Source organism: Protomyctophum bolini (genome assembly GCF_963924005.1).
Source record: "Protomyctophum bolini genome assembly, chromosome: 7".
In the NCBI taxonomy this organism is placed as follows: Eukaryota; Metazoa; Chordata; class Actinopteri; order Myctophiformes; family Myctophidae; genus Protomyctophum; species Protomyctophum bolini.
This window is the reverse complement of record NC_137868.1, coordinates 38,732,384-38,757,188: the sequence shown is the minus strand read 5'-3', so window position 1 is coordinate 38,757,188 and position 24,805 is coordinate 38,732,384. Positions and strand designations below refer to the sequence as shown.

At 45.1% G+C, this 24,805-nt stretch overlaps 1 protein-coding gene across 1 annotated transcript; it reads right to left on the bottom strand.

Moving 5' to 3' along the window:
- Positions 1-206: 206 nt before the first annotated feature.
- rasip1 (Ras interacting protein 1) lies at positions 207-23,343 on the bottom strand. Its single transcript, XM_080768123.1, has 16 exons — positions 23,068-23,343; positions 21,231-21,355; positions 19,845-20,299; positions 18,744-19,004; positions 18,045-18,280; positions 17,115-17,285; positions 16,316-16,520; positions 14,023-14,333; positions 11,441-11,602; positions 8,486-8,526; positions 8,042-8,196; positions 6,257-6,369; positions 5,241-5,550; positions 3,733-3,896; positions 1,422-1,563; positions 207-723 (listed from the first exon to the last, which is right to left on the bottom strand). The coding sequence occupies exons 2-16, from the start codon at positions 21,353-21,355 to the stop codon at positions 545-547; spliced, it is 3,030 nt and encodes a 1,009-aa protein (XP_080624249.1). The 5' UTR covers positions 23,068-23,343; the 3' UTR covers positions 207-544.
- Between the last annotated feature and the right edge of the window lie 1,462 nt (positions 23,344-24,805).

The following is a 24,805-nucleotide window of genomic DNA, read 5'->3' as shown; positions in this document are numbered from 1 at the left end:
TCATAATCTCAGAAACAGGCTCTTCGGACATATTTTCATCATAAAATAAGTAGAATGCTAAAAAAACATTCTTTCTATTAATACAGTGGTATTAATAGAACAAATACCGGCCCGGACCTGATGTTGGGGAACCAGTACATTAACACAGTATGGCCCAAATAAGCACAAGGCTTTTATATACTCACATCCGCAAATTCATTCCGTGGTATGCCTTTTATTTTAAGTCAAATCAGTGGCAATATATTCCCTTACATGAACATAATCTGACTGTTAATACATGTACTGATATGATACTGTTGGTATTAGTTCTATACTTAATATCACTTTCATGTCTCAAATGATTTAGAGAGGATAAAAAACACTGCATCCAGGCAATGCAATACATAAAAATATGTAAATGAAAAAAGAAAGAAAAAAAATAATAACTGTTTTCGTCCAGTTTACATTTTCCTAAGTGTTAAGCTTTGAAGCATCTCCAGATATCACATTTCTACGTACAGTATGTGACACCCATCCATCCGCCATGAGATAAATTCTGGCTTGTTCAAAGCCGAGTCCTCTGATTGGCCGGGAGCTCGTCCTGGTCAAGTCCCCACAAGAAGCTCCGCAAGCGTGTCACTTCCTTCTGGAGCTCGGGGCTGGGGATTGGCTGGGACAGGTCCAGCCGAGGCGTCTCATTGGGGAGAATAAGCGGAGGATGGTCCAGGAAGCTTTCAAAGATGTCTGCAAAATGTCAGAGAGGGAACACCATGAGAAGAAATGCACCAAAATGATAGCTCGAAGGGCATTCTTTACTGGGATTATAGACAGTTAGACACCACAATGACGCAGCAGCAGGCACAACATGTACTGTACTGTGTACTACTGACTGGAAATGGCTTTTAATGATAAAACCATGGAACAAACAATAGAGATTGCTAAGCAGCTCCCCGGCTGCAAGGGTTGATGTGGATAGCTACGAGCAATGCATACATGCCAGCCATGTCTTTGATCAAGATAGACATCTAAGCCCAGGCGGCTGGCGTAGCCGTCTGGGCACCTTGGCTGGTAATCCAGTCTGGCAGTGTGCCGCGGGTTCGACTCCCGATCCCGACGGCCTTTACCGCGTGGCACCCCCCCCCCCCCCCCCATCTCCTGTCAGCCTACTGTATATCTATGCCTCTATATCTATGAAAATAAAGGCGAAAGACACAAAAATTGTATCTAAAAAAAAAAAAATGATAGACATCTAATATGCAATGAATTGATATTGACAGTTTAACCACTTGAACCCAATATGTATTCCTACTGTGGGTATGTCATAATAAAATACCAAATTCTGTGAAAACACGGCGAAATGTCCAACTACAAGCTGACAACGCAATGTTAGGCTATTTTCGACAAAGATTTGGTGTAGAGGGAAAGAAGGCTGTTCCGTTTACCTCCACTCAGCTCAGTGCCAGGGGGAGGGGCCCAGGAGGCAGGTGGCGCTCTGGCTGGTCCCAGCTTGTAATGGGTGAGCAGGTGGTGCAGCTGGGAGGGGCTTAACAAGGCGTGGTCCTCCAATAGGCTGGTCCAGGATGACTGACAAATGACAGGCAGAAGTATATGAACAATCAATATGTCCTGAAAGAGAGGAGGCTGCTGGTTCGGACAGTATAGGTGCTGTGTTCATACTGTACTATGGCAGCAACAAAGCGACGGGCTACAGGTCAACCTTAAAGGAAGTTATCCTTGAAGATACTAGTACCGAGTGAGGCCCGACCTCGCTGTGTGACCGGTGTTGAGGCGCTGCAAATCTAAGTTGAGGTGCTGGCCTGGACGTTCTTCAGCATGCTGACCACGGGCCATCAAACAATCATAAGCTTTATTGTTTCACCATTTCCATTCCCCTCTCTTCCATGGAAGAAAAAAACTATTCTGTTTAACCACGTCCCCCTGTGCTATTTGCTAAACCGTACCCTTTACATTTTGCAGTGTGGCTTGAGCAACACTTCCACAGTGATTCGGCAGCAATGTAGCCAGTCAGTCTCGTATTGGTCATTCTGTATAGCTATGGTGAACGCAGCATCAGAGCAGTGGTGGAAAAAGTACTCACATTATTTACTTTAAGGTTATGAATGAATGAATGAATGAATGAATGAATGAATGAATGAATGAATGAATATATTAAATATTTTATTGTCCGGACAATTTCTTCACCCATCCCACATGGGATTATCAGACACATCACATTCCAGTGTAGACAGCCAGCAACTCATAATACCACCTGATTTTAAACAAGACATCACATACAGTACATTCATGTAGACCTGCACATATAGAATATAGTTTTAAAAAAACACAGTACAGTCAAATACAGTATTGTAAAAGTATCAATACGGGTGTTATGGAAAGTATTACTACAAATGGACACTGACTAGTGTCTAGTCTAGTGCATCATAACAGTCTTACTTGAAATGCTAAATTAAGAATGATGAAACATGATGACACCTATACACTATGATATCTGGACATGTCACAATGTGTCGAAAGGTCTGGGATTCAAATAGAGATGAGAGAACAGAGAACAGACTAGTAGGATGGAGTCTCCTGCTCAGATAGGAACACTTTGTGATTGGAAGGTCAAGAACAGATCTGACTCAGTCTGCTTGATGGGAAAAGGGAACAAGGACATATTGCTATCAAGTTCTCCTTAATTGCTCAACAAAACTTGGTCTGGGTTATTTTTAATACATATTGAATTGAGCTGGCTAAGGCAGAGCAGCTGAACCGCCAGTAAATCGATGTTGCTTCTGCATGGCTAGATAATACGTTTTATACTTCTCCCTACTCCATTTCGAACATGTAAAGAAAAGAAAATAAGAAATTATAATACTTGCAGCCAGTGAGGCTTGTTTTGTTTTGTTATTAGTATTATTTGTTTTATATTGAACTTATTTTAATTCTTTGCCTTTGTTGTCTAATTTTAACATGTTCGGAATAAAGTTTTTTGTTCATTCATTCAAATAAACTGACTTGTAACTTTCATCTTTTCTGTCATCATTGAATCCTCAATAACCGCAATGTAGAAATACTGTTAAGTAATTGGGTTCGGTAATCAAACTTTACTTGAGTAAAATTACAAAAGTATTCACAACTTATCATTATGTCTAAAATATAGAAAAGCTCATTTGAAAACAGCAGGTCTACAAGCACACTAACTTGCTTGTAGACCGGCTATTTTCAAATAGCATTGTGTGCTTGTAGATTGGCTATTTTCAAACAGCTAAAGTTTCAATAGGGCTGAAGTGGTTAATATATGTTTTGTAATAATAATCTAAACCCAACAACGTAACTTAATAATTCGGTTGTGCTAATTCACTTATTGCCATCGCTCAAAAATAAAAATAAATTGTATATATCCTCTCTTCATAATGTAAATAGTATCTACTACTATTTACTACTTATTTCGATGGAAATAAGCGAATTAGCACAAAAACCCAACCCCCATTGAGGGCTTATATTAGGGGAAATAGCCAATAATGCACTTTTGCACAAAATAACACCTGGAGCATTCTAGCATGGAATTCTCATTTAAGTACAGTACTTGAGTTAAGTTGAGTAAAAGCACTTCGTGACTTTCCACCACTGAGTGCACTTACAGTGAGCACAGGCCTATTAATAAACAACAGCAGTGAATAAGGCAGGTAAGGTGAGGACATGAATACAATGAATAATATGTACGTACTGTACCAATACACAGTACATTACCTGGATGAGGCGGGTCTTGGGCACACACAGGAAGTTGACAGTGATGGACAGTTTCTTCAGGAACTCAGAGGCGATGTCTCCCAGTCCCGCCCCCTGTAGCCAGTCCAACACCAGGTCCAGGTTGGTGCGGATCTGGACCGCTCTGGACCAAGAGAACAGCCCGTCTTTGAAATACAAAAGAAAATAATCAAATGCCAACGGAGTGGAAATAAAGGACTGGCTCAGATACGCTTTTGGGCCTCAGCCTTCCTCAGAGCAGATTTAAAGTGGCAAACTTGTAATAATTCTGATTCATGGGAAATAAGAGGTTACAATTCAATCTGTTATGCAGGTAAATACCTCCAGACATTATTGTACGACAAAGTAGTAGTGCGTTCATTTATGAAAAAGGTTGAAATGTGGAGATACAAGGTTTCTGCCCGACTGCAACGATGTGTTATTATTTCCTGTCAGAATGCCCTTTAGCAAGGCACTGAACCCATACTTAGCACAGTAAAGCATTGTACTGTTTGTATACAGACAGTCTCTCTGCAGAGAAAGCAACCATGAGAGATCCTTCAGCCAGTGTGTTGCTCAACAACACTCAGGACAGAACACGCAGCTGCCGCAGTGCAGAACCTAGAGATGTTCTGCTTCTGGATAACCACTAGTCCCAGTAAAAACACGCCTAGTGCTGCAGGGCCATATATCAATTATTATATCAATCTTCTCGGGATATGAGACTGAGATATCTTGTGGTTTCAGATTGGATGTGGTAATATCCAAGCCTATATGGTGATTGTTTTTTGTAAACAAGTGCAATGCTTAATCATGGATTAAGCAAGTAACGGTTTCTCTATTGACTTGTGCTTTCGTTTGAAATGTACCCATTCTGCATACTGTGAAATAAGAATTTCAATCAATCAATAAAAGTTAGTATTAAAAACTTCACACTTGTGTGAAGGGAGTGGCTCCCACCATGTGGCTGCCGCATGAGGGCATTCATTCATTGCAGATTCACTGCCACTATTACGTTATTATGAGACATGAATGCAGTGTTATTGTATATAAAACTAAATCAGGGGGCGCCCGCTGGCCTAGTGGTCCAGGCGCATGCCACATATAGGCTCTGGCCTGCCGCCTGACAGCGTGTCGCGTGTTCGAGTCCCGTTCATGACGAGTCCGACCTTTGCTGCTTGTCTCTCTCTCGTTCCTATCTGTCTTCACTGTAACTATCAATAAAGGCACAAAAAAGCCCCCCCCCCAAAAAAACTAAATCAGTCTCACGTCGTCATGTAGTGCTCTAAAGTAAACAAACATTAAAAAAGTCCATAGACGTGGCTGCCATCGCTGTAGAGGCCCCACGGGCACACGCTCTAGTATGACATACTATCAAAAGCTTTGCATTGGAGCAGGAGGGGCTAGCGCCCAGAAGACATCCCCACAACATTGACATCAAGGTACTTGCAAAACAATTTAGGTTCGTACATTTTGACCATATGGCATGGCCCTACACACACTACGCTCACCTCTCTCGAGCAGCGTGTTGAGCAAGGAGGTGTTGGTGAAGAAGAAGAGGTAGCCAAAGGTCTGGGAGGTGAGCGGCGGAGACAGACACGCCTCCCGGGACATGAACAGCGAGCAGCGGTACACGTCCACCAGCCCCGCCACGGTGGGGGGCAGGTTGGACACGTCCTCCATCTCCCCTTGGCCTCCCGCACCGTCCCCGCCCGCCTCGGCCTCCGGGGTCAGCGCGCCGCCGTCCTTTTCCTTGTCCTTGTCCTTGTCGCCGGAAAACGGGTTTGTGTCCAGGAGCGCAGGGAGCAGAGAGTACAGGGTCTGTGTGTGTGTGTGTGTGTGTGTGTGTGTGTGTGTGTGGACACAAAGAAAATATGAGCCAGTTGGTGGGAAAAGTAAGTATATTATACAGCAGGGGGGTTCAACTAGATTAGGCCGGGGGCCACAATTGTAGAAAGATTGTGTACGGAAGGGGCCGCACAGCGTGTGTGTGTCAAAATGCATTTTGTGCTCAAACATGAAGATTTATGATAATACATTTGTGCACAGTAATGAGCAGGATAATAATGTCTATACAGGTACAGTATATGCTACCTTAGAATAGATGTAGACCTATTTGTGCATGAAAATGTTAAATGGTGCATTTATATACAGTAGTGCCTTTATCCAAGGCGCTTTACATAGATTGTGCATTACATTCACCCACACACACATTCATACACCGATGGCGGCAGAAACCATGCAAGGCTGGTACCAATCAGCACATCGGGAGCAATTAGGGGTTCAGAGTCTTGCTCAAGGACACTTCGACACTAACTCTGGGGGAGCTCGGGTTCGAACTGGCAACCTTGCGGTTACCATCCAGCCACTCTACCCCTGAGCCACCACCGCCCCTAACATAATTGCAATTATGAATAATTGAATAATTGCCTTGACATTAACGAGCCAATACTCCCAGTACTTTTACTCAAGTAACATGCAGGACACTTGTACTTCTACATGGAGGAATAAGGGAGAGTTCTCTCACCTTGGTGAGGTGATAGACACACTGCTGGAAGGTATGCATGATGACGTCATCAAGCTGCGCCAAGGCCTCCGAACACGTGTCCATGTCAGCAGACAAAACCGGGTCTCCAGGGGCTTTAAAATAAAGACACAGTTATCGATAAACAGTACTTACTTAAAGCTGCAATACGTAAGATTTATGATTATCCTACCAGAGATTTGAACCCAGAGAGAGTAGCAACATCTCTACCGCTGAGCTAACTGCTGAACACCTGCTTGATCAGGGGCAATATTGCGAGCTTCATGCAATACCACTTGTCAACGAGCAGTGGGTCGCCTCTAAACAACATTGCGACAAGTTGTGAGCTTGTACTGTAGATTGGCTACTTTTGGGGCTATTTCCACCGAATGGCTTAATGAGGAATTTTTAGAGATGTGGTCTAAGTGCTGTTATGGGAAGATATTGGCATTCATTAGAATGCCTCAGCCAATCACAAGGAGATGTCAGAACTATGGTATAGTAAGGATTGTTATGGTGTAATGTAAAGACCGACATGACCCCTTCTTGGTCAGAGGCAGAGCCCATGCTCTCTTTCCCTAAGCGTTCCTATTGTCAGTCAGCAAAGGAAAATAAACACAGGGAAGTGGATTGCCCCCTTCCATTCAAACAAAACCGTATGTGCCAGCTTCAAAATGCAGTACCAAGTGTAGTAACAAGCCCCGTGATATTTCCTGCTATTGTAGCGCTTGACGTTGGCACGTCTTGTGGTTATTCTAAAGGTTATGGTCTTTCTAGGAGGCAATAATAACCATGGGACCTTTTACGTTTTTACTAAACTGCTGTTTTTCTGGGGTTGTTTTAACTGGACTGATGCCCGGCTGTAGAGCACCGAGTCATCTACCCTCACCCGAGGGAAAACCAAAAGGGCTTTTCGAGAGGAGAGAACCACACTCGCCCAGATCCTGGCCCTGAGGAGACAGTATTGTGCTTTATTGATTTCAAAAAGGTCTACGGTGTCCCTCCCAACTTGCTCCGGGCAATAGAGACCATGTATGCAGGAACAAGGGCCAAGGTGGTGACCCCAGATGGCGACAGTGAGGAGTTTGACATCCTGGCTGGGGTAATGCAAGGAGACACCCTAGCCCCCTTCCTCTTTGTCGTCGCCCTGGACTACGCGCTCATTAAGGCCATCAGTGGACGAGAGCAGGATCTTGGCCTCACTCCTTATACCAAGGAGGTGAAGAAGACACCCTGCAGTAGTCCTGACAGACCTAGACTACGCGGATGACATCGGCCTGCTCTCCAACCACATGAGCTCTTGAGCAGAGTGGAGTCTGAGGGTGCCAAGGTTGGCCTTCGGCTGAATGCCAAGAAAACTGAGGTGATCACCTATAACATCCACCTCTCACAACAACAGGAGGCACTGCTCTGAAGGAAGCATGGAGATCCATGCCCCACCCGGCTATACAATACGCATTGTACCCGTGTCAGAGTACCCATTCCACCCATCTGTCTGTCCGTGTCCCTTTCATGCCCAAATATTGTTGTGATGTCAGAAAAGGCCAGCTCCATATATGGACCATGGGCAGGGGCCCTGTCCAGAGCCCAGTCAGAGGCCTTTTGTGGCGGTTCTGGACAACCGGGGGTCCGACCGACCGGTCACTGCCGTGGAACACGTGTGTCGAATTTGAAGTTGCGGTTCTCGAGTTACTTGGATTACAGCCGTACACACATCTCTGACAGATGTACAGAGACATGGTGCATTTTTATAGATAGATAGAAGATAGAGATAGAAGTCACCCTCACCTTCAAACTCCCACTCCCTCTCCATGGCCTCCACTTTGACCTGGAAGAAGTTGAGGAGCTCCGTGGCGTTGGACATCCAGAACATAAGGGGGCGAAGGTCAGACGACAGCTTCTGGACGCTGGGCGTGGCGACCTCCACCTCGGGGTCCGCGGAACTGCTCACAATATTGACACACGGAGGGGCTGAAATGTCATAGCGTTCATTCTCTCGGGGCGACTGTAAACCGTGCCATTATACGATAATATTAACAATTAGAACTGTGTTTTTCATCACCACGACATTTTAATGTTTTTTTTCTAGCGAAGCCACAGAAATGTGACCCCAGGGGCCATAATAACGGCACCGACTACAAAACAAAACGTGAATCAGTCAGCGGTGCTGTCAAGTCTCTGGAAGGCATCTCTAAACAGAGGAAACGTGACGTTGTGCAAAAATGTTCTTACTTCTGCGTGGGATGCTTATCCCCAAATTCCTTAATGTTATCCTGTAAGGAGAGGGTTGGAGGCAGAACGGAGGGGTGGGGGGGAGGGGGGGGGGGGGGGAGAGAGAGAGAGAGAGAGAGAGAGAGAGTGAGAGTGGTCTGGGCTTAGAGGGAGGGAACAGACAGACAGAGTCTGGCCCGGCCGCCAGAATAATTACAACACATTTTCCAGCAGGAGGGAAGTGACATCAGCTCATCCTCTGTTCCTGTCCGCGCAGTCTGCCAGGCCACAGTGAAGGGCATCTGTCTGTCTCTCTCTCTCTCTGAGAGAGTGTGTGTGTGTGTGTGTGTGTGTGTGTGTGTGTGTGTGTGTGTGTGTGTGTGTGTGTGTGTGTGTGTGTGTGTGTGTGTGTGTGTGTGTGTATACGGCCCCTACTGTTTGTTTGTTATTAAATATGGGACAGTACAGTAAGTGGGTCACAGTCTGACGGGTTTTGAGAACTAATATTCCTCAGTCAATATAAAATGAAACAACTAAATGATAATTAAATCAAAGGTGCGATCAGATCACTGCTACTGTAGACGAGTGTTGCCTTGTATGAACAAGTCAGAGCTGGTTCAGTCAGGATTCCTGTCGCGGTTGCTGGTCAGTCTCAGCGCCACACTTCCTATTCTCAACCAATCACATACGCACTTTAGTAACGGCAGTGCATCTTTTCAACCCTTTTCATATCAAGCCCCATTGACATTTGAGCCACGGACCACCATTTGATGACATTTAGCCTCTCTGACCCAAAACGTAGAATATTTTGTTGTCATAATTGACGTTGGTACCATAGAGAGAAAACAGGCAAACGTTGATCAAAAACAACAGTTCTTCTACATGCTCTAATTGTGCTGACTTCTTGTAAATTAACTAGTAATGCAGATGTTTAACAATAATTTAACTCTTAAGACGTAAAATGAAACCAAATGCACTCATAAGAGTCCATTTGGTATCACTTTACACTACATAAGGGTCCATTTGGTTACCAACTCATATCATTTAGCTGGGGACCACCTAGAACCCTCTCAAGGACCACTGGTGGTCCCCGGACCACTGGTTGAAAACCACTGCTAATGGGATACTTTGCCTTTCTCATTCACAGCAAATTTTGATTTTAGTTTTAGTCATAGTCTCTTGAATAGTTTTCACTTAGTTTTAGTCACATTGTCGTCACCCGGAGTGTTTTAGTGTAGTTTTAGTCGACTAGATATCATAAGATTTTAGTCGACTAAATCTACAGTTAATTTAGTCGCCTAAAATGCATTTTGGCGGGCCTTGATGCCGTCGTAATGGCTGATTTTACACTTGCTGAAAATCTACAAGTTGTGAAGTGTAGATCGGCTATTTTCAGCATGCAACCAAGTGTAAAATGACTTATACTGGATCTCCTGTCCACTAGTCCCTTCCTGACATTTTAGTCTAGTTTTTATTTGACAAAATTGTCAATATATTATTTAGTCTTCATAGTTAGTTTTTATTTAGTTTCCATTTAGTTTTCATCAGTGAAAAAACATTTTTCAGCACAACACTGCTGTGTTGTGCTGCTCAGAACGTACTGTACTAGGGCAGTGCTTTTCAACCCTTTTCAGATCGAGGTCCATTATTTATTCTGCATTTGAGCCAGGGACCACAATAACATTTAGCCTCTATAAGACCCAAAACGAAAGAGATATTTTGTTATCGTTGGATAATATTGTGTATACACAATTCCACGCTGTATTCAAAGTCAAAGTAGTACGATTGAAATTTGTTTCCCGCTCGGGAATCATTTGATTAGTTGATTTTGTGATGTTGTGCCACAGGAGAGATAAAAGCCAAATGTTGATCCAAATAACAATTCTTCAAGACACAATTGTGTTGACTTCTTGTAAATTATTAAGTAATGGAGATGTTTAACTCTTGAGAGCATAAAATGAAACCAAATGGACCAGTACGGGTCCATTTGTTTTCATTTTACGCTTTTAAGAATTAAAGATAAGGGTCCATTTGGTTACCACCGCTCCGTCATTTAGCTGGGGACCATCTGGAACCGCCTTAAGGACCACTGGTTGAGAACCACTGTACTAGGGGGATCAGAAGGTCCCAATTGGGTTGGGGAGATGTATTATGGTCCCTCAGAGTATACCCAAAAGAGGATCCACTCATCACCAAACCAAATAAATGTATTGCTCCTTTTACAAAATCGAAAATGGGAACGGTGTGGCTCCAATGTCAATGTCACACACTCCAGGTCAGTCTGTGACATCAGTTTTCTATCTATGTGTGATATCTGTGACGTATGACAAAATATTTGGACAAGGTCGACTCGAAGTTAACGTTTTTCCAAAAGTTTAAAACGCGTGAAATATAAAATGAGTGGCGGTACTTCTGTTGACTGCTGGCAGTGTGCACAAGACATGTGGTGCTGATCGCTCCAGCAGTTTGCGATAGTCGCCTTTATTAATTCCTATATATATACATTTTATTTTGATTGTCTTGTTCCACTTCTGCTTTGGCAATGTAAACGTACGTTTTCCCATCCCAGCTCCTTTGAATTGAATTGAATTGTCGACAGACGGACGCCGGGTGGACAAACAGACAGACACTCAAGACAGACAGGCGCGCACAGCCGCACACACACTCACACACACACACACAGTAACACACACAGTAACACACACACATCGACCGTCTTATAGACATCTGTCTAGACTCCTGCAAGAGCCCCGTCATGAAACTACTTTTATTCAATTAGCGAGTTGTCCTGGCCGAGCTAATAATAACCCAGTATGTGCTCTCACACCATGATCTTGTAAGAGTCATCAGTGTTCTTCAAAGATTTCAAATGAATTCCATTCCAGACACTCTTGGATCCTGACCTGGTTATCGTGTTAGGGTGGACCCGTGGCTCTTCCCTTCATCAGAATACAAATATTTCTCATCATAACTCACCCACACAATTCCTTTGATCAGATTGGCCGCCTTGAGCAGTATCTGGGGCGTGAGAGCAGGGTCAAGATGCTTGGAGGCGTGGTCTATCATGATTGACAGGAGGTAGGCCGGGGCCAAGGGCCCGGCACCGGAGTCTGGGGATGAGTTTTTGGAGATGATCTCCTATAAGGGAAAATATGAGGGACACATTTTTAATTGGTGCCATGCTTCGATTTTCACATTTGACCCCTTTTTTATAATGTATTTCTTTTACATTTTATGCTTCATTCAGATACAGTATGAAAACAGGAAAGACAGGAAAAGGCAGGAGAGAGAAGGGCATTACTGACACACAGTAAAGTGCCTCAGATTCGAACCGGGGTCAGGTAGACAGGTGCGTCTGAAGAGTGCAAACTGACTGTGAAAAGTAGATTGAATTAGTCATCAAATGGCAGCAGGTGTGGGGAATTCGGCAGGTGTGGGGAATTCGGCAGGTGTGGGGAATTCGACAGGTGTGAGGAATTTTCCAAATCGAGCTTAGGCTAGCGTTGCCATGGCAATCAATTCGCTTATTTGGGCCACGGCCAGAGCCTTTGTGTAATGAATTAGAAGTCGGTCGGTGGAAGACACATGGATTACAGACATACGCACATACAGAGATTCCCTGCATTTGTTTGAACTTTGCTGATTTTCAACCTGAATCCTATAAATTGCTCTCTCTGGCGAGGTAGAAAAGTGAAAATCTGACATACCGGTAATAATACAATGTGTTCCGTGTCTCGAGAGCTCCCTCTCAAAGGCATACAACCTACATAAAACAAAGTCGTCCTTTAACCCCTTGTACTTAGTTGATCCTTGGATTACTGGACCACAGCACTAAGTCCGCTAGTATCCCTCTACAAAACAAATTACTTTGTGGGTGCAGGCCTTTGGTCCGACGTACCAAGTCCGTCACCTTAGCCCAAACCCTAACCTAACTGTAACCGCGCGCGGAGGCCACGGGAGAGTCTTAACCCGGCCACGCATGTCGGACTATCAGTCTACGTCGTTGTGAGCTTGTAGATCGGCTATTTCCGCCGGATGCTCACCCCCCCCCCCCCCCCCCAGAGCAGGGACGATATGGTTCACGTTAACCAAGACAGCAAGACCTCTTCTCACGATGGAGCGGCCAATGGTTAAGTTCAAGGTGTGTAAAGGGTCAGCAGCACAACGGTGATAATAAACCCTGTGAAGCTCAGATGTTCATGTTAGAGTGAAGTGTAAGAGGGAGACACATCATCACGGCCCTGAGATAAGAAGAGAGGGTAGGAAGGAGTTTATAGAAACGTCTCGGTAAAAATAAACAGGGGGGCCTATCAGAGTATGAGCAGAAGAGAACTATGTGATGGGCCGGCGGCCGAGTCAGGGGAGGATGGAGACGTGAGACACATGCGGCGTCTTGAAGAGATGACGTTTTTAATTTGAAAACAAATTCTCACATCAACCTCCGTTCCCTGAACCTGCCACATTTTTACCGTTCTCCTCAGCCGCCCGCGGAATTTGGGAGGACGGCTTGTGGTTGTTAAGCTCTGTGGTGGAATCGGCCCCAGAATGTCATGAAACTGGAGCGCTCACAGTAATCCCTTTGGATGATTTTAGACGTTTCCTTCGGACATTTAAACCAATGTCCACAACGGGTTTTTTACTTTGTATTCAAGTGTTTTATGTATTTGGTGTTTTTCTTTGTGTTTTTATTATAATACTAATGTTGTAATCCCAACCTGATTGCTTTCTTGGCTGCCCTTTTCAAAAAGAGATCTCAATGGAACGTCACCCGGTTAATAAAAGTGAGATACCAATTTTTGATAATTGTTATCCCACGAACCATTTTTTTCACCCAGTGTCAATTATCTAATGTAATCCTGGGCGCTACACTTCCTCTGCCAACCTGGGGGAGCAGCAGACTGACCTCATGCTTCCTTCTATGCATGAGGAGTCCAAGCTGCTTCTTTTCACCTGACAGGGGGGAGTATCCCCGGCCGGACGTAGCGCGTGGAAGGAACACGTTATTCAGACCAGTTCCTTTCCCCTCCATTAGGCGCCCCGGGCTGGCCAGGGGGAGGTATAGAGAGTGATTCTGACTGAGCATGGAATCTTGTTCGCGTTTGAGTAAATGGTCACGCCCACTCCTACTAGTAGTAGGGGATAAAGTAGTCAGTTTTAGACCGCGAGGAGGGGCGCCGTCTCAAGCGAACTTGAGCCAGGAGCGCGCTAAAGCGTGCAAGTTGGTGTGTCGAATGTTGCGAAGCTTGCTTAGCCGACTCAGCCCCGTTAGAGTTGCAACCTGGTAAGCACAGAATAGTAGATCATGCTCTGGCGACTGGCGAGAGCGGTTGCCCCCCCCGACTGCCACTCAAAGTGGCTACATGGCCAATCACAGCGTGTCCTTGGCACAAGTGCACTGGCCAATCACAGCGCGTCCTTACTCAAACGCGAGGAAGATCCCATGCTCGCATTATTACCATGCGGTTACCATCCAGCCACTCTACCCCTGAACCACCTCCGCCACATTCTGACTCTGGAACTGGAAGGCTGTCATCATCATCGTCACCACATGGTCTCACCTGCAGCAGCGCGTCGGCGTGCCGGGGGTGGAACCTGAGGAGGGCCTCGGTGGAGCCCAGGTACTGCCTCAGGGCCTCCTGGCGGTCCACCAGGCCCGACGCCGGGCAGCAGGGCGTGGAGGAGGCGGCGTCCGCCTGCTGCCAGGGCAGCGCCAGCGCCAGCGGAGGCGCCGGCGTCACGCGGGGGTCGCGGTACAGGAAGAGGAAGTGGCCCCCCAGCCCGATCACGTCCCCCGGCTTCAGGACGGCGTCCCGGTAGAGGGCCATGCCGTTGTGCGTGACGGCCCCGCCCCTGAAGGGCCGCATGAGAGCTGAGGACACAAGAGGGAGACCTGAGATCAGATTCTAAAAATGTCAATGTCAGTTTTCTGAAAAAGCTATGTTTCTATGTCAGTCGTTCTTCGATTTTTCAAAAATAGCAGACCTACAAGCTATGAGCTTGTAGATCTGCTATTTTTCAATAGATAAAGCATAACATGATGCTAACACCAAAAGGGGACCATAAGATGTGTCTGTGTTCTTGCCGTCTAAATGAACTCTTCAGGGTCAGGTCTGCTTTCCTGCAGTCCCCTTTACTCAAAGCTAAATATGGAGAAACCAGCGTTCAGTTTAGATCACCAAATATCTGGAACAATCTCCCAGAAAGCTCTTTTAAATCAAAGCTGGAGATATTTTTTTTTATACATTTCTTGTGACTTTATTCTCATATTTGTATCTGATTTATTTGAGCTTATTCAAATTTTCTATTTTCTTAACCCCTGATTTTTTTTTATCGCATTATGAAATAATACAATTCATTGTAATTAAAAGCACAATTTTGTGTAAATCACTTGAGTTGCTGTTGAAATGCTCGGCTATACAAATAAACTAAAAGCCTTTGATCCAGGCAGCCGCAGTACTCCAAACCTAACAGAGCGATGTTATCACATATCCTAAGTGCTGCACTCAATTCAACAGACGTGCAGACAGCAACCGCCCATGTTGCTACTACACTGCACCACCATTTTCTCCACTTTGCGTTGTTTTGTTTGATGTGTCTCCTTTGTTTGTGGATGCTGTTTATCTGCCATGCCTTGCTGGCAACCCAAACTCCTTATCTTCCTCTGGACACACGTAGCATGCATGCAGCAGCAGCACAGTACAACCGATCTGAATTCTGGGGTTCTGTGCCACACCCTGTTTTGATTGCAGCGCAGACATGATGAACGGCTCTATTTTATTTTTGTTAAGCCAGAGTAGGCAGTCCGCTTCACCCTGCACTTCTGTTTTTGTAATGGTTACTTTGGACGTTTCTCAAACATTTCATGCCAAGTTCCCACAAATTGTTGTGTATGCTGGCCATACCGGAATATAAATGAAATCTAAATGTTTCAAAAATAAAAAACAATCTCACAATGCATTTCATCATGACACAACAAAGCCTTCAGATCTGCTATTTTCAAATAGCCGAAGTATAAAATAGAGTTAAAGTGGTTAAATTGTTGTGCTGGTGGGGCCTCTGGAACCCCCAAGGGGCTGATGAAAAAAATATATTGACTCTTTTTTTTCAATATTGCATATTGATACCTGAGGGCAGCGAAATCCAATCACAACCAAGCGTGGCCAGACCAAGGGCTCCATTTTCGTCACCGCTAAACCCCTTATTCCTAAACTTCTTTGCCTTTTTTAACTATTTTGAAAAACATTTTTGAATAGTTAAAATGGCCAGTCTACAAGCTCACAACGTCAATGTAGATTGGCTAGTTGAACTATTAAAAAATGTTTTTCAAAATAGTAAAAAAAGGCAAAGACCTTTAGGGATAAGGGGTTTAGCAGTGACGAAAATGGAGCCAGTGCAACTGCTTTGCACTGACAGATTCGTCTTCGGAACCCACTTTGTGAAATACTTGTTTGGAAGGCATTTCAACAAACACTGTTGGCTGTGTTCAAAGGAGGGAAGCGGACTGGAGAGGGAGATCTCTGTTGCAACAGTGACTCTGTCGAAGCGTTAATCTATAATAAAGCCTTGACTGGGACCTTTACAAAGTTACAGCGTGCAGACTTTTATTTTTATATTGCCTTATCACTGTTGGTCCTGCACCTGCCGGCCAGCAGATATGCCAGTTCAATTATTTCTTTAACAGCGTGTTCATCCCTTATTTGTTACATCATTTAATTTCACTGGTGGAAGTGGAACTCAGTTCTCTTGGTCAACTTGTGGGTCTGAAGACAAATGTATGACTTATGGCAGGCCAGGGATGAACAAGAGGCCACTTTTGTACAGCTGGAACCTCATTTTGACGGAGTTCCATACCTTGTCCGGAGGGTGTCTCGGGAACAGCGGAGTCTCTCCTGACCAGCAGGTGTCTAGCCAGGAGGTCAGGTGCGGACAGGAAGGTGTCCACCTTCAACGGCCTCTTCCCTTTCCTCTCCCTCTCTCGGTCCTTCTCGCGCTCCCTCATCGTGGGCTTCCTCCCAAACACGTGTGTTTGCCCCACCATGATGTACAAAACAAAATCCTGAACATAAACAACACAGATAGGGAAGGAGAAAGATAAAGAGCAAGGGAGACACAGAGACAGAGAGAGAGAGAGGACGGGAGGTCTGCCGTTATCTTCTAGGCTCTGTGCTCCCGGTAATCTCCAATCTTTCCAGATGTTAAGTTGCGCAGAAGGCAGGCCGATAAGGTATGAAGTGTGTCACAGTTTGCGACAATGGGGACCTGTGTGAGGTCATTGTGCGAGATGGAGTGATGTGCACAGAGGGGTTTTGTGCTGTCTGTGGAGGTATTGTTGAGGTATTGTGTTGCTGTGGAGCTTGTTTTGTGCTTGGCGTTGAATGGGAGAGGCTGTGTGAGAGGGATGGAAACAGTGATGGTATGTGGCGATTAGGGAACATGCAGGTATGATGTCATGCGTTATGGGGTGTGCACGCGTGTGTCCCCCGAGCGCGTTCGGGGCATCCGTGCGCACATCCATGAGTGAGTCTAGAGGCGCGTGAATGCTCACTGCACTGAAGGCCTACTTTCGATGTGTTTATTGTGGTGTTGGCTGTACGTGCGTGCGTGCGTGTGTTTGTGTGTCTTATGTATCATCTGACGGTGCCCGTCTTGCCTTGCTCTGGTCGTAGCCCTGCAGCAGAAGGAAGTAAGGACGATCCGTGGGCGGAAGGATCAAGCTTTGGGACATCACTTCCAGGTCGCAGCTGGAGTAGTCCTTCTCGTCTTCTTTGGGTGGTTCCTTCATCCAGCTCACCTTGCCTCCTTCACTCTTAGACGCTATAGTCTGCAGTAGTGGGTTCAGGCATGTTGGTTAGAACACGTGATTTAAAAAAGATTTGACTTTATTTAGTGAAAAATAAAAACTACCGGTAGCTAATTTGCAATGCGAGCCGTTGTGAGCATGTAAATGGACTATTTTGTCAAATATAAAACCTGACAGAGCAGACCCTCAATTTCCTCAAACATATAAATCCCACAGACCACGGGTCTTCAACATGTTTCAGACACCTCACTACATTGTATAAAGTTGTGTTGCAGATTCAACTTTTTCATAGATTTCATAGACTTGTTTGACAGCACTGTCATCAGTGTTGGATTCATGTTAATGTATTTTCGGACAGTTCACCACTTAAACCCTCAATATTTAGAAAACTTCATCTGCTCCGTTCCCCCTCTACACTGACCAAACCTGTCAAAAATCTGCAAGCTCACACCGGTGTTGTGTGCTTGTAGATCTGCTATTTTCGACTAAAATGTACCCCTCAGAAAAGGGATGTTAGGGGGTTCAAGTGGTGAAAAAACAAGTTGCTGTCACAGAAAGATTTGGCAGCCCCGCTGCAGTAACTCTGAGGACCCCCTAGGGGTCCCGGACGCCCTGCCCTGTTGAAGACCCCTAAAGTAGTAAAGGAGGCTGAAAACAACAGCCAAAAAAGAACACGCACATCCAAGTGCCTACTAGGCTGGGCGGGAACCCCTTTTGGTGTTACAGTAGCATCATGTTATGCTTTAGCTATTGAAAAATAGCAGATCTAGCAGATCTCACCTCTGCTCCAGGCATCATGCTCACAATGTTCTTCCGGTCGTGCATCCCTCCACCGTTGTTAGGGAGGTTGCCGGAGCGACGGGTGTCGTTGCCGACGTGGTTTCCTTGGCGACGGCGCAGGCTGATGTTCATGTCGCTGATGCTCCTCCTGAGCTCGGAGTTCCTGGGGCGGTGGCCGCGCTCGAAGTCCTCCGGCTCGCCCCCCGAAGACATCCTGCCCCGCCTCCAGCGCACTCCTGGCAACCCAGACAACCACAGCACAATGTAGCAGAGTTTAGTTTTGTGCGATGTCGTGTATTTTCTTGCAATGTCGATTACATAGTGGTGTATGGTGAGTAGAGTAGTGGTTCTCAAGCATTTTTATCAACGACCCCCAAATTGATTTGGGTAAGATTTTCAAAGATATTAAACTTTTTGCAACAGACGAAAAATAGAGGGGGCTCAAGTGTTTAAACTGTTAGTTAGCTGGGGACCGCCCCTGAACTCCCTCAAGGACCCCTGTGGGTCACCAGACCCCACTTTTGAGTACCAGTGGTGTAGAATACTTTGTAGAAGTAACAAAACTAAACTAAATACTAATATCTGAAGGTGAGAATGTTTTATTTGCCTTATGACAACATCTCACGTGGGTTTATCCACGTTGAACAAGACAATGTTTCCACACACATCCATTCACGTGTAAGACAGAACTAAATGTACCTTGGTAATTCTCTCCCTCCCTCTCGCGCTCCTTCTCTCTCTCACTCTCGCCTCTCTCGTACTCTTCCTTCCGCTGGATCTCGAAGCGGCGCTCGAATCCGTCTTTGGGCCGCCACATGTCCACCAGCAGGAGGGGACGTTCCCACGGGGCCACGCCTCTCCGACACTCGGTCTCCCATTGGACGGCTCCACCTGGCAGCTGCGTGGGCTTTCCGATGACATCACACAACAGGAAGTCCTCCGGGTTGTGTTTCTGGAGAACTAGTGGGAGGTGATGAGGGGAAGGGAAGCCGAGGCAAAACATTCTCTGTTTGTGTTTTTCTATTAAGTCATTTCCAGTTATGTTTTCTTTAACGTTTTGAACAAACCAGTACACAAACTGTAATGATCGTATCATAGCGAGGGTTCAAAATGAGAAAAATGGCCGCCCTCTACTAGGGCAATTAATCAAAACCATATCGAAACCGATATTAACAAAACCAACTTAAAGCTGCTATAAGCAATAATGTCAACATTTTAATTACCTTTTTTTTGGTATTCAGACAGCCAGCAATGGGTAGAACGCTCCCAAAAATAATTTAGTCTCTGTGACACATCTGCATTCAAAGACTTTCCTAGAAGCTTTGTCATTGGTCGATTTGCTTGTCTACTTCCTGATTGATTAGTCATTGCGACCAGGTTTTTTTCGACCAATGACAAAACGTCTACATCAACATCAACATCTTTGAACGCAGATTGAGGCCCCTATTTTTTTGGGGGGGGGGGGGGGGGGCGTTCTACCCATTGCTGGCTGTCTGAATACCAAAAATTTAATAAAAATAATTCAAATGACATTATTGCTTATAGCAGCTTTAATCTTGCTCCTGTACATTAATTGAATACTCGAGAAGCAGGATCATTTTATTTATTTCTCCTTATGTATCAACAAATCAACACAAAAACATACATATTTTTATAATTAACCAAATCAATGAGTCTGATTAAGCACTGTCTTATCCCAATATCATACTTCCTTGTACAATGGTGTCATACAAACATTGCGAAAATAGTGGATTTACAAGTGGGTGCGTTGCGGTTGTGAGCTTGAAGATAAATGTGTACCTGTATCCTCTGCCTCGTCCCTCTCCCGTTCCGTGTAGCGTGTGATGACCTGGGCGATGAGCTGCCTGGCGGTGGAGTGAGCGTTGGCTAGCAGCGAGCGGTAGTTGGCCCCGCTGGAGAGAGCGTCTCCGTAGATCTTGATGAGGCCGGGGGCTGAGGACGAGGCCGGGGGCAGGTAGTGGTGGGACGAGGGCGCAGCGGAGTGGGCCCACAGCTCTCTCTGGCTCTCCCCCACCGCCCGGTCGCGGTCGCTGTTGGAGCGCCTCCCCAGGAAGAGGTGTGACAGGCGCTTGGCGCGCGACTGGGGCCCGGCGGCGGGCCGCGGCCGGAGGAAGGCCGGGGAGGGGGACGGAGACGGGGCCGGGGAAGCCAGGGAGGGGGTGGAGGCGGAGAGGGAAGAGGAAGGGGCCGAGGGGCCCTCGTGGAGCGAGGCTGCGTCAGAGCTGGTGGTGGATCTGAGAAGGACCAGAGGGCAGAGGGGAAGACAGATGGAGAGGAAAGGGCACTGGTCAGCTGTGAGTTATGACATGACTGCACATGCACAACATGGACGAGAATAACAACAGTCAGTGGGAAAGTTTGCAGGGTTCAGTAGGCACTGTTCTGCCCAGGGTTTGATTTGCTGAGGGGGGATGGGGGAGAAAATATGCCTCTGCTTTAGATTGTTTGTTATGAGATCCAACGCCTATAGCTGTATTCTTTGTCACTCAAAACAAAAGGTAGCAATTACAGTAGATGTAGTGTAACAGCTAATGCAAGATCATTTCAGCAGATGTATACACTAATTTATAATAGTCCTTAAGTACTTAAAACATTCCAATACGTAAACAGAGAATGACCTTGTGTGTGAATTCTGTCCCTCAGGGATAAATTCTATGCCTTCTCCTTCTTCCCCTCTACGCCAAATACTGTATGTTCGAGAAAATAGGCGATCTACAATCACAGCGTGTTGCGACTCGTGAGCTTGTAGCTCGCCTATTTTCTCTGAATGTTGCTCAGAATAGGCTCTATGCACACAGAATGACTCTTCCTACTTCCGGCCCCCTTCCCTACTTCCTTCACAGGTGTTACCGATGATGACCAATGGCTCTGTTCCATTTAGTGTACAATGGTACTCAAAGTGGTTTTCAAGGACCTCCATAACTCTTGTTACACACCCGTAAGGGTCCACTTGGACCCCACTCAAGGTCACTTTGAGACCCATTAGTGTAGCAGAGTATTTCCAGTGAGCCAACATTCACAATAGTAGCACCCTGACTCTGTTTGACCAGAATGGAACAGAGCCTTCAGCCTTCATCAGTAACACCTGTGGGAAGGGGCAAAAATGGTTGCTGTGCATAGAGCCTATTGGGAGGCCAGGGTACGTTTACAGCGCTCCAGACTGACTTGACTGAGATAGAGCTGGGCCAGCGGCCCCCGAGCTTGGCAAAGTGTTTCCGGGGAGAGTTGATCCAGAGACCCACTGGGAAATGAAGCTTTCTGCTGAAGCGGGGACTGCCAGACCCCTCCATCTAAGAGGAATGGGGAGAGACAGAGATATGACAGAAAGACAAGAGAGGCGGGTGAGCGTGGTCTCTGAGTAAGAGAAAACAGTTAATACATAAATATGTTTATGTTTGGACTCTATAATCCACTGGTTCATAAACACTGGGTCGGGACCCATTTCTGGGTCGCGGACACATTTTGTGGGTCCTTTTATTTTTTAATTATTATTTCAAAACCTTTTCAGAAGTAAATCAAATCAATTTCATAAATTAGATGTAGTGAAAACAGCCGATCTACAAGCTTTGTTTGTAGATGTGCTATTTTCACTATAGTTTGGATCCCGGGGCAAACGCCTAATCTCTCTTTTGGTTCTCGGCCTGAAAGGTTGGGGAACCACTGGTATAATCTATGGTTGTTGAGATAATCTGTCCCCTGCATTATGCATTATGGTGAGGAATGTGTATCAGCAACGCCAAGGCGGAAACAATGTAACAATAGCATGACCTCATCACGCAGAAACGCCAACAGGATAACTACAGTAAACGGTCAACATGGTGTCACTCCAAAACAAGCGGGGAAAAAACAGAGCTCAAATCTCGTAAACGGTGCATCTCTCTTCTAAATATAGACCCTTCGTCGCTTCTGTAGTCTCCAAACAGGAAACGTGTTTTGTTTTGTGAGACTCGGGTCCAGCTGTTGTGATGAAAGGGAAGTGCCTGCTCTAACGGACACAGGCCTGTCTGGCCTTCAATCTGATGGCTCTAAAGCAGTGCTTCTCAAACGTGTTCATGTCAAGGCTTTCCATGTACAATTTGGGGGTCCCTAAATTGTAGTATTTGGCCCCCCATTTGAAATAGATTTGTGCCAGGGACCCCTATACAAGATTTGTGTGTGTGGTGCTTCAAAATTGTTCAGGGTGTGTAGATGTACAGTAGGCTATACTGTAGGTTTAAAGTGGTTCAACCGATGATTAACGAGCCTAGATTAACTAATTTAGCTGGGGACCCCCTGGAACACCCTGAAGGACCGGCTGTTGGTCCCCGGACCCCACTTTGAGAACCAGTGCTCTGTTTCCTTCAATACGATGGCTCACACATCACAATGACAAGCATCACACTTGGGGGTTGCCTCCGTACTACAGGTGGGATTTGGAGAGGTTACGTTATAGTCATTAGTACAGTAAGTGTTCACACCTGAGGCAAACATTTAATACCGGTTTATTTATTAAACATTCACTAGTTTGTTTGTCTTTTTGCTTTCTGTATGTCCTTGTATGTCATTTCTGTTCATGAAAAATGAATAAAATTTAAGTTGGAAAAAAAAAACATTCACTAGTTCGTTAGCTAAGCTTGTTAATTTATGTTTTTATTTTTTTTGTGTAAAATAATTTATAATAGAGCTCAAATGTGATTTATGTCAAAACTTTTTAACCTGCACAGTTGTTAGTTTCTGTGTTGCCCAGTTTTACTACCCTATCATTGTGGAAATAAGATAACATAATCTAAACTGTTACGAACTGATAAGACTTTGGATCAAATATGAAACGTTTGAATTGCGCATCCATATCTCAGCCATCGCTTTCAATGTTATTCTTCTGTACAGGAAGTATAGATTAGGTTGTCATTGGGTCCCACATAGTCGTAGACTCGTAGAACATTGTGAAAACTATAGAAATCAAACATTAATAAAATATACTGTAGTGCAGGCTATAGACATTTTAGGTTTTGTAAACACTTACCCACAGCCTCTTCTGGTGTGTTTTCTAGTGTATATAACAGATATCCTTTGCAAGAGATGTTGGCCAGGCTAAACGCAAATACGCAACTGGAAGCAAATTAAAAAGAGAGCAATTTTCTCTCTCCCCACGACAAAAACTCCATCTTTCAAAGGTCTCCGCCTGTCACTTATCAATGTACGCTTCACTAATACTCACTGTCCATTTCTTTTAAAGACAGAATAGCTTCTACTTTGCTTTCTTCCGCCCCACAATCCGGACCAAAAGTGCTCCCTCTCTCTCCCCTTGGTTTCTCTGCCTCTCTGGGTCTATAGATAGAGAAACTGGCCTATTGTTCTAAGTGACAGAATTTCCTTCCTTTGCTGTGGACAACACCTATATCCTGAGTGAGAGAGAGAGAGAGAGAGAGAGAGAGAGAAAGAGGGATAAAATGGGGAGAGAGCGACAGAAGGGGAATTTACACACACACATACAGGTCTTTAAGGCCTTGTTTGCCATATTGTATATACTGTATTTAACATAACATAGTTAAGAACAAGAGAGGCGTTAATTCAATGGAGGCCTAACTCCGCTCCAAACTGGCTAACTGGGAGCAGTCGTATATCCTGCAGGCTAGCGTTTTCTGGGAAACAAAATCCAGGCAGGGAGACGATGAGGCCTAGCGACCAGTGAATCTAGACAATGCCTTAAAAAGGTACAACAGACTGAGTAGAGCATACTGTATATTCCCCATTCTAAAAATGGTGTAAATATGCAGCTAAGACTACAAATATCAAACAAGCTGTGTCTCAATGAGAAATAGATGGGAGAGAACTTTGTCGTCTCTCAGAAACATCACAATACAAACAAACAAGAAAAGAGTTTGAGTCCAAATGAGACGATTTCGTGTCTGGAAGTAGTGGTACACACTCAATTGGAAAAGCAACATTTGAACACATTATGAATGAATATTGAGTTGACATTTCTGAAGAAGAGAAGAAGAGTCAATATTGTTTATGTCTAGAGAAGGGCTCTGTTGTAGCTTTTAGTTTTGCTGAAAAGAGGATGGAGGAAACGGCGAGACAGGAAGTTAGAGGGACAGAGACACCTGCGACCTTTGACCTCATCTACTACAGGAAGATGGTGACAGGAAGAGAAAGGAGAGACGGGGCAAAAAGGAAGAGAAGAGGGGTTTTGGAATATTCATGATTTTAAGCAAAATGAAATCTCACGACTGAAACAATTTGTATGGCCAAGTCCTATTACAGGATTTGTGAAAGGAGCCCCCCCACACGAAATATGTAACACTAAAAATATGTAAAGTTACGATGTTCTAGTGATATTGACCCTGCTGTTCTATTGATACTGCCAACCAGGTGAAGAAATCACAGACTGAGGCTTTAACCGTTGCTTTTTATGAAATATCCAAGACCATTAGGGTCTTATGGAAGATGCTTCTAAACATATTGTGAGTTTCACCACTTCAAGTGCTCTAATCTATCTACAGGCTCTCAATGCGCTTCGCATTGAGAGCTTGTAGATCGGCTATTGTCGCAGTGCAACAAGCTTCCATAGAAAACACGCTGGCTGCTATAAAAATACAAATGACTGAGATCAGTCGTGACGACTGAGAACTTTAATTCTTCAATATTTGTTTTCAACTAAAGCATATTTCCCTTTCCCGTATGACTGAGTCTGTGCAAGCTACAGTATCTCCCATTCCTCTGTGACACACTCCCTGGTCTGTCTGGTCTGGGGAGAC

What these genes read in the sequence shown, in the direction of transcription:
- rasip1 (XM_080768123.1), bottom strand. Translation starts at nt 21,355, where the DNA reads ATGGAGGGGTCTGGCAGTCCCCGCTTCAGCAGAAAGCTTCATTTCCCA. An exon ending in GGACGAGGCAGAGGATACAG is followed by an intron (nt 19,005 to 19,844) that starts GTACACATTTAT and finishes ACCTCCCACTAG; the next exon opens with TTCTCCAGAAACACAACCCG. An exon ending in GAGGGAGTGGGAGTTTGAAG is followed by an intron (nt 6,370 to 8,041) that starts GTGAGGGTGACT and finishes TTTATTTTAAAG; the next exon opens with CCCCTGGAGACCCGGTTTTG.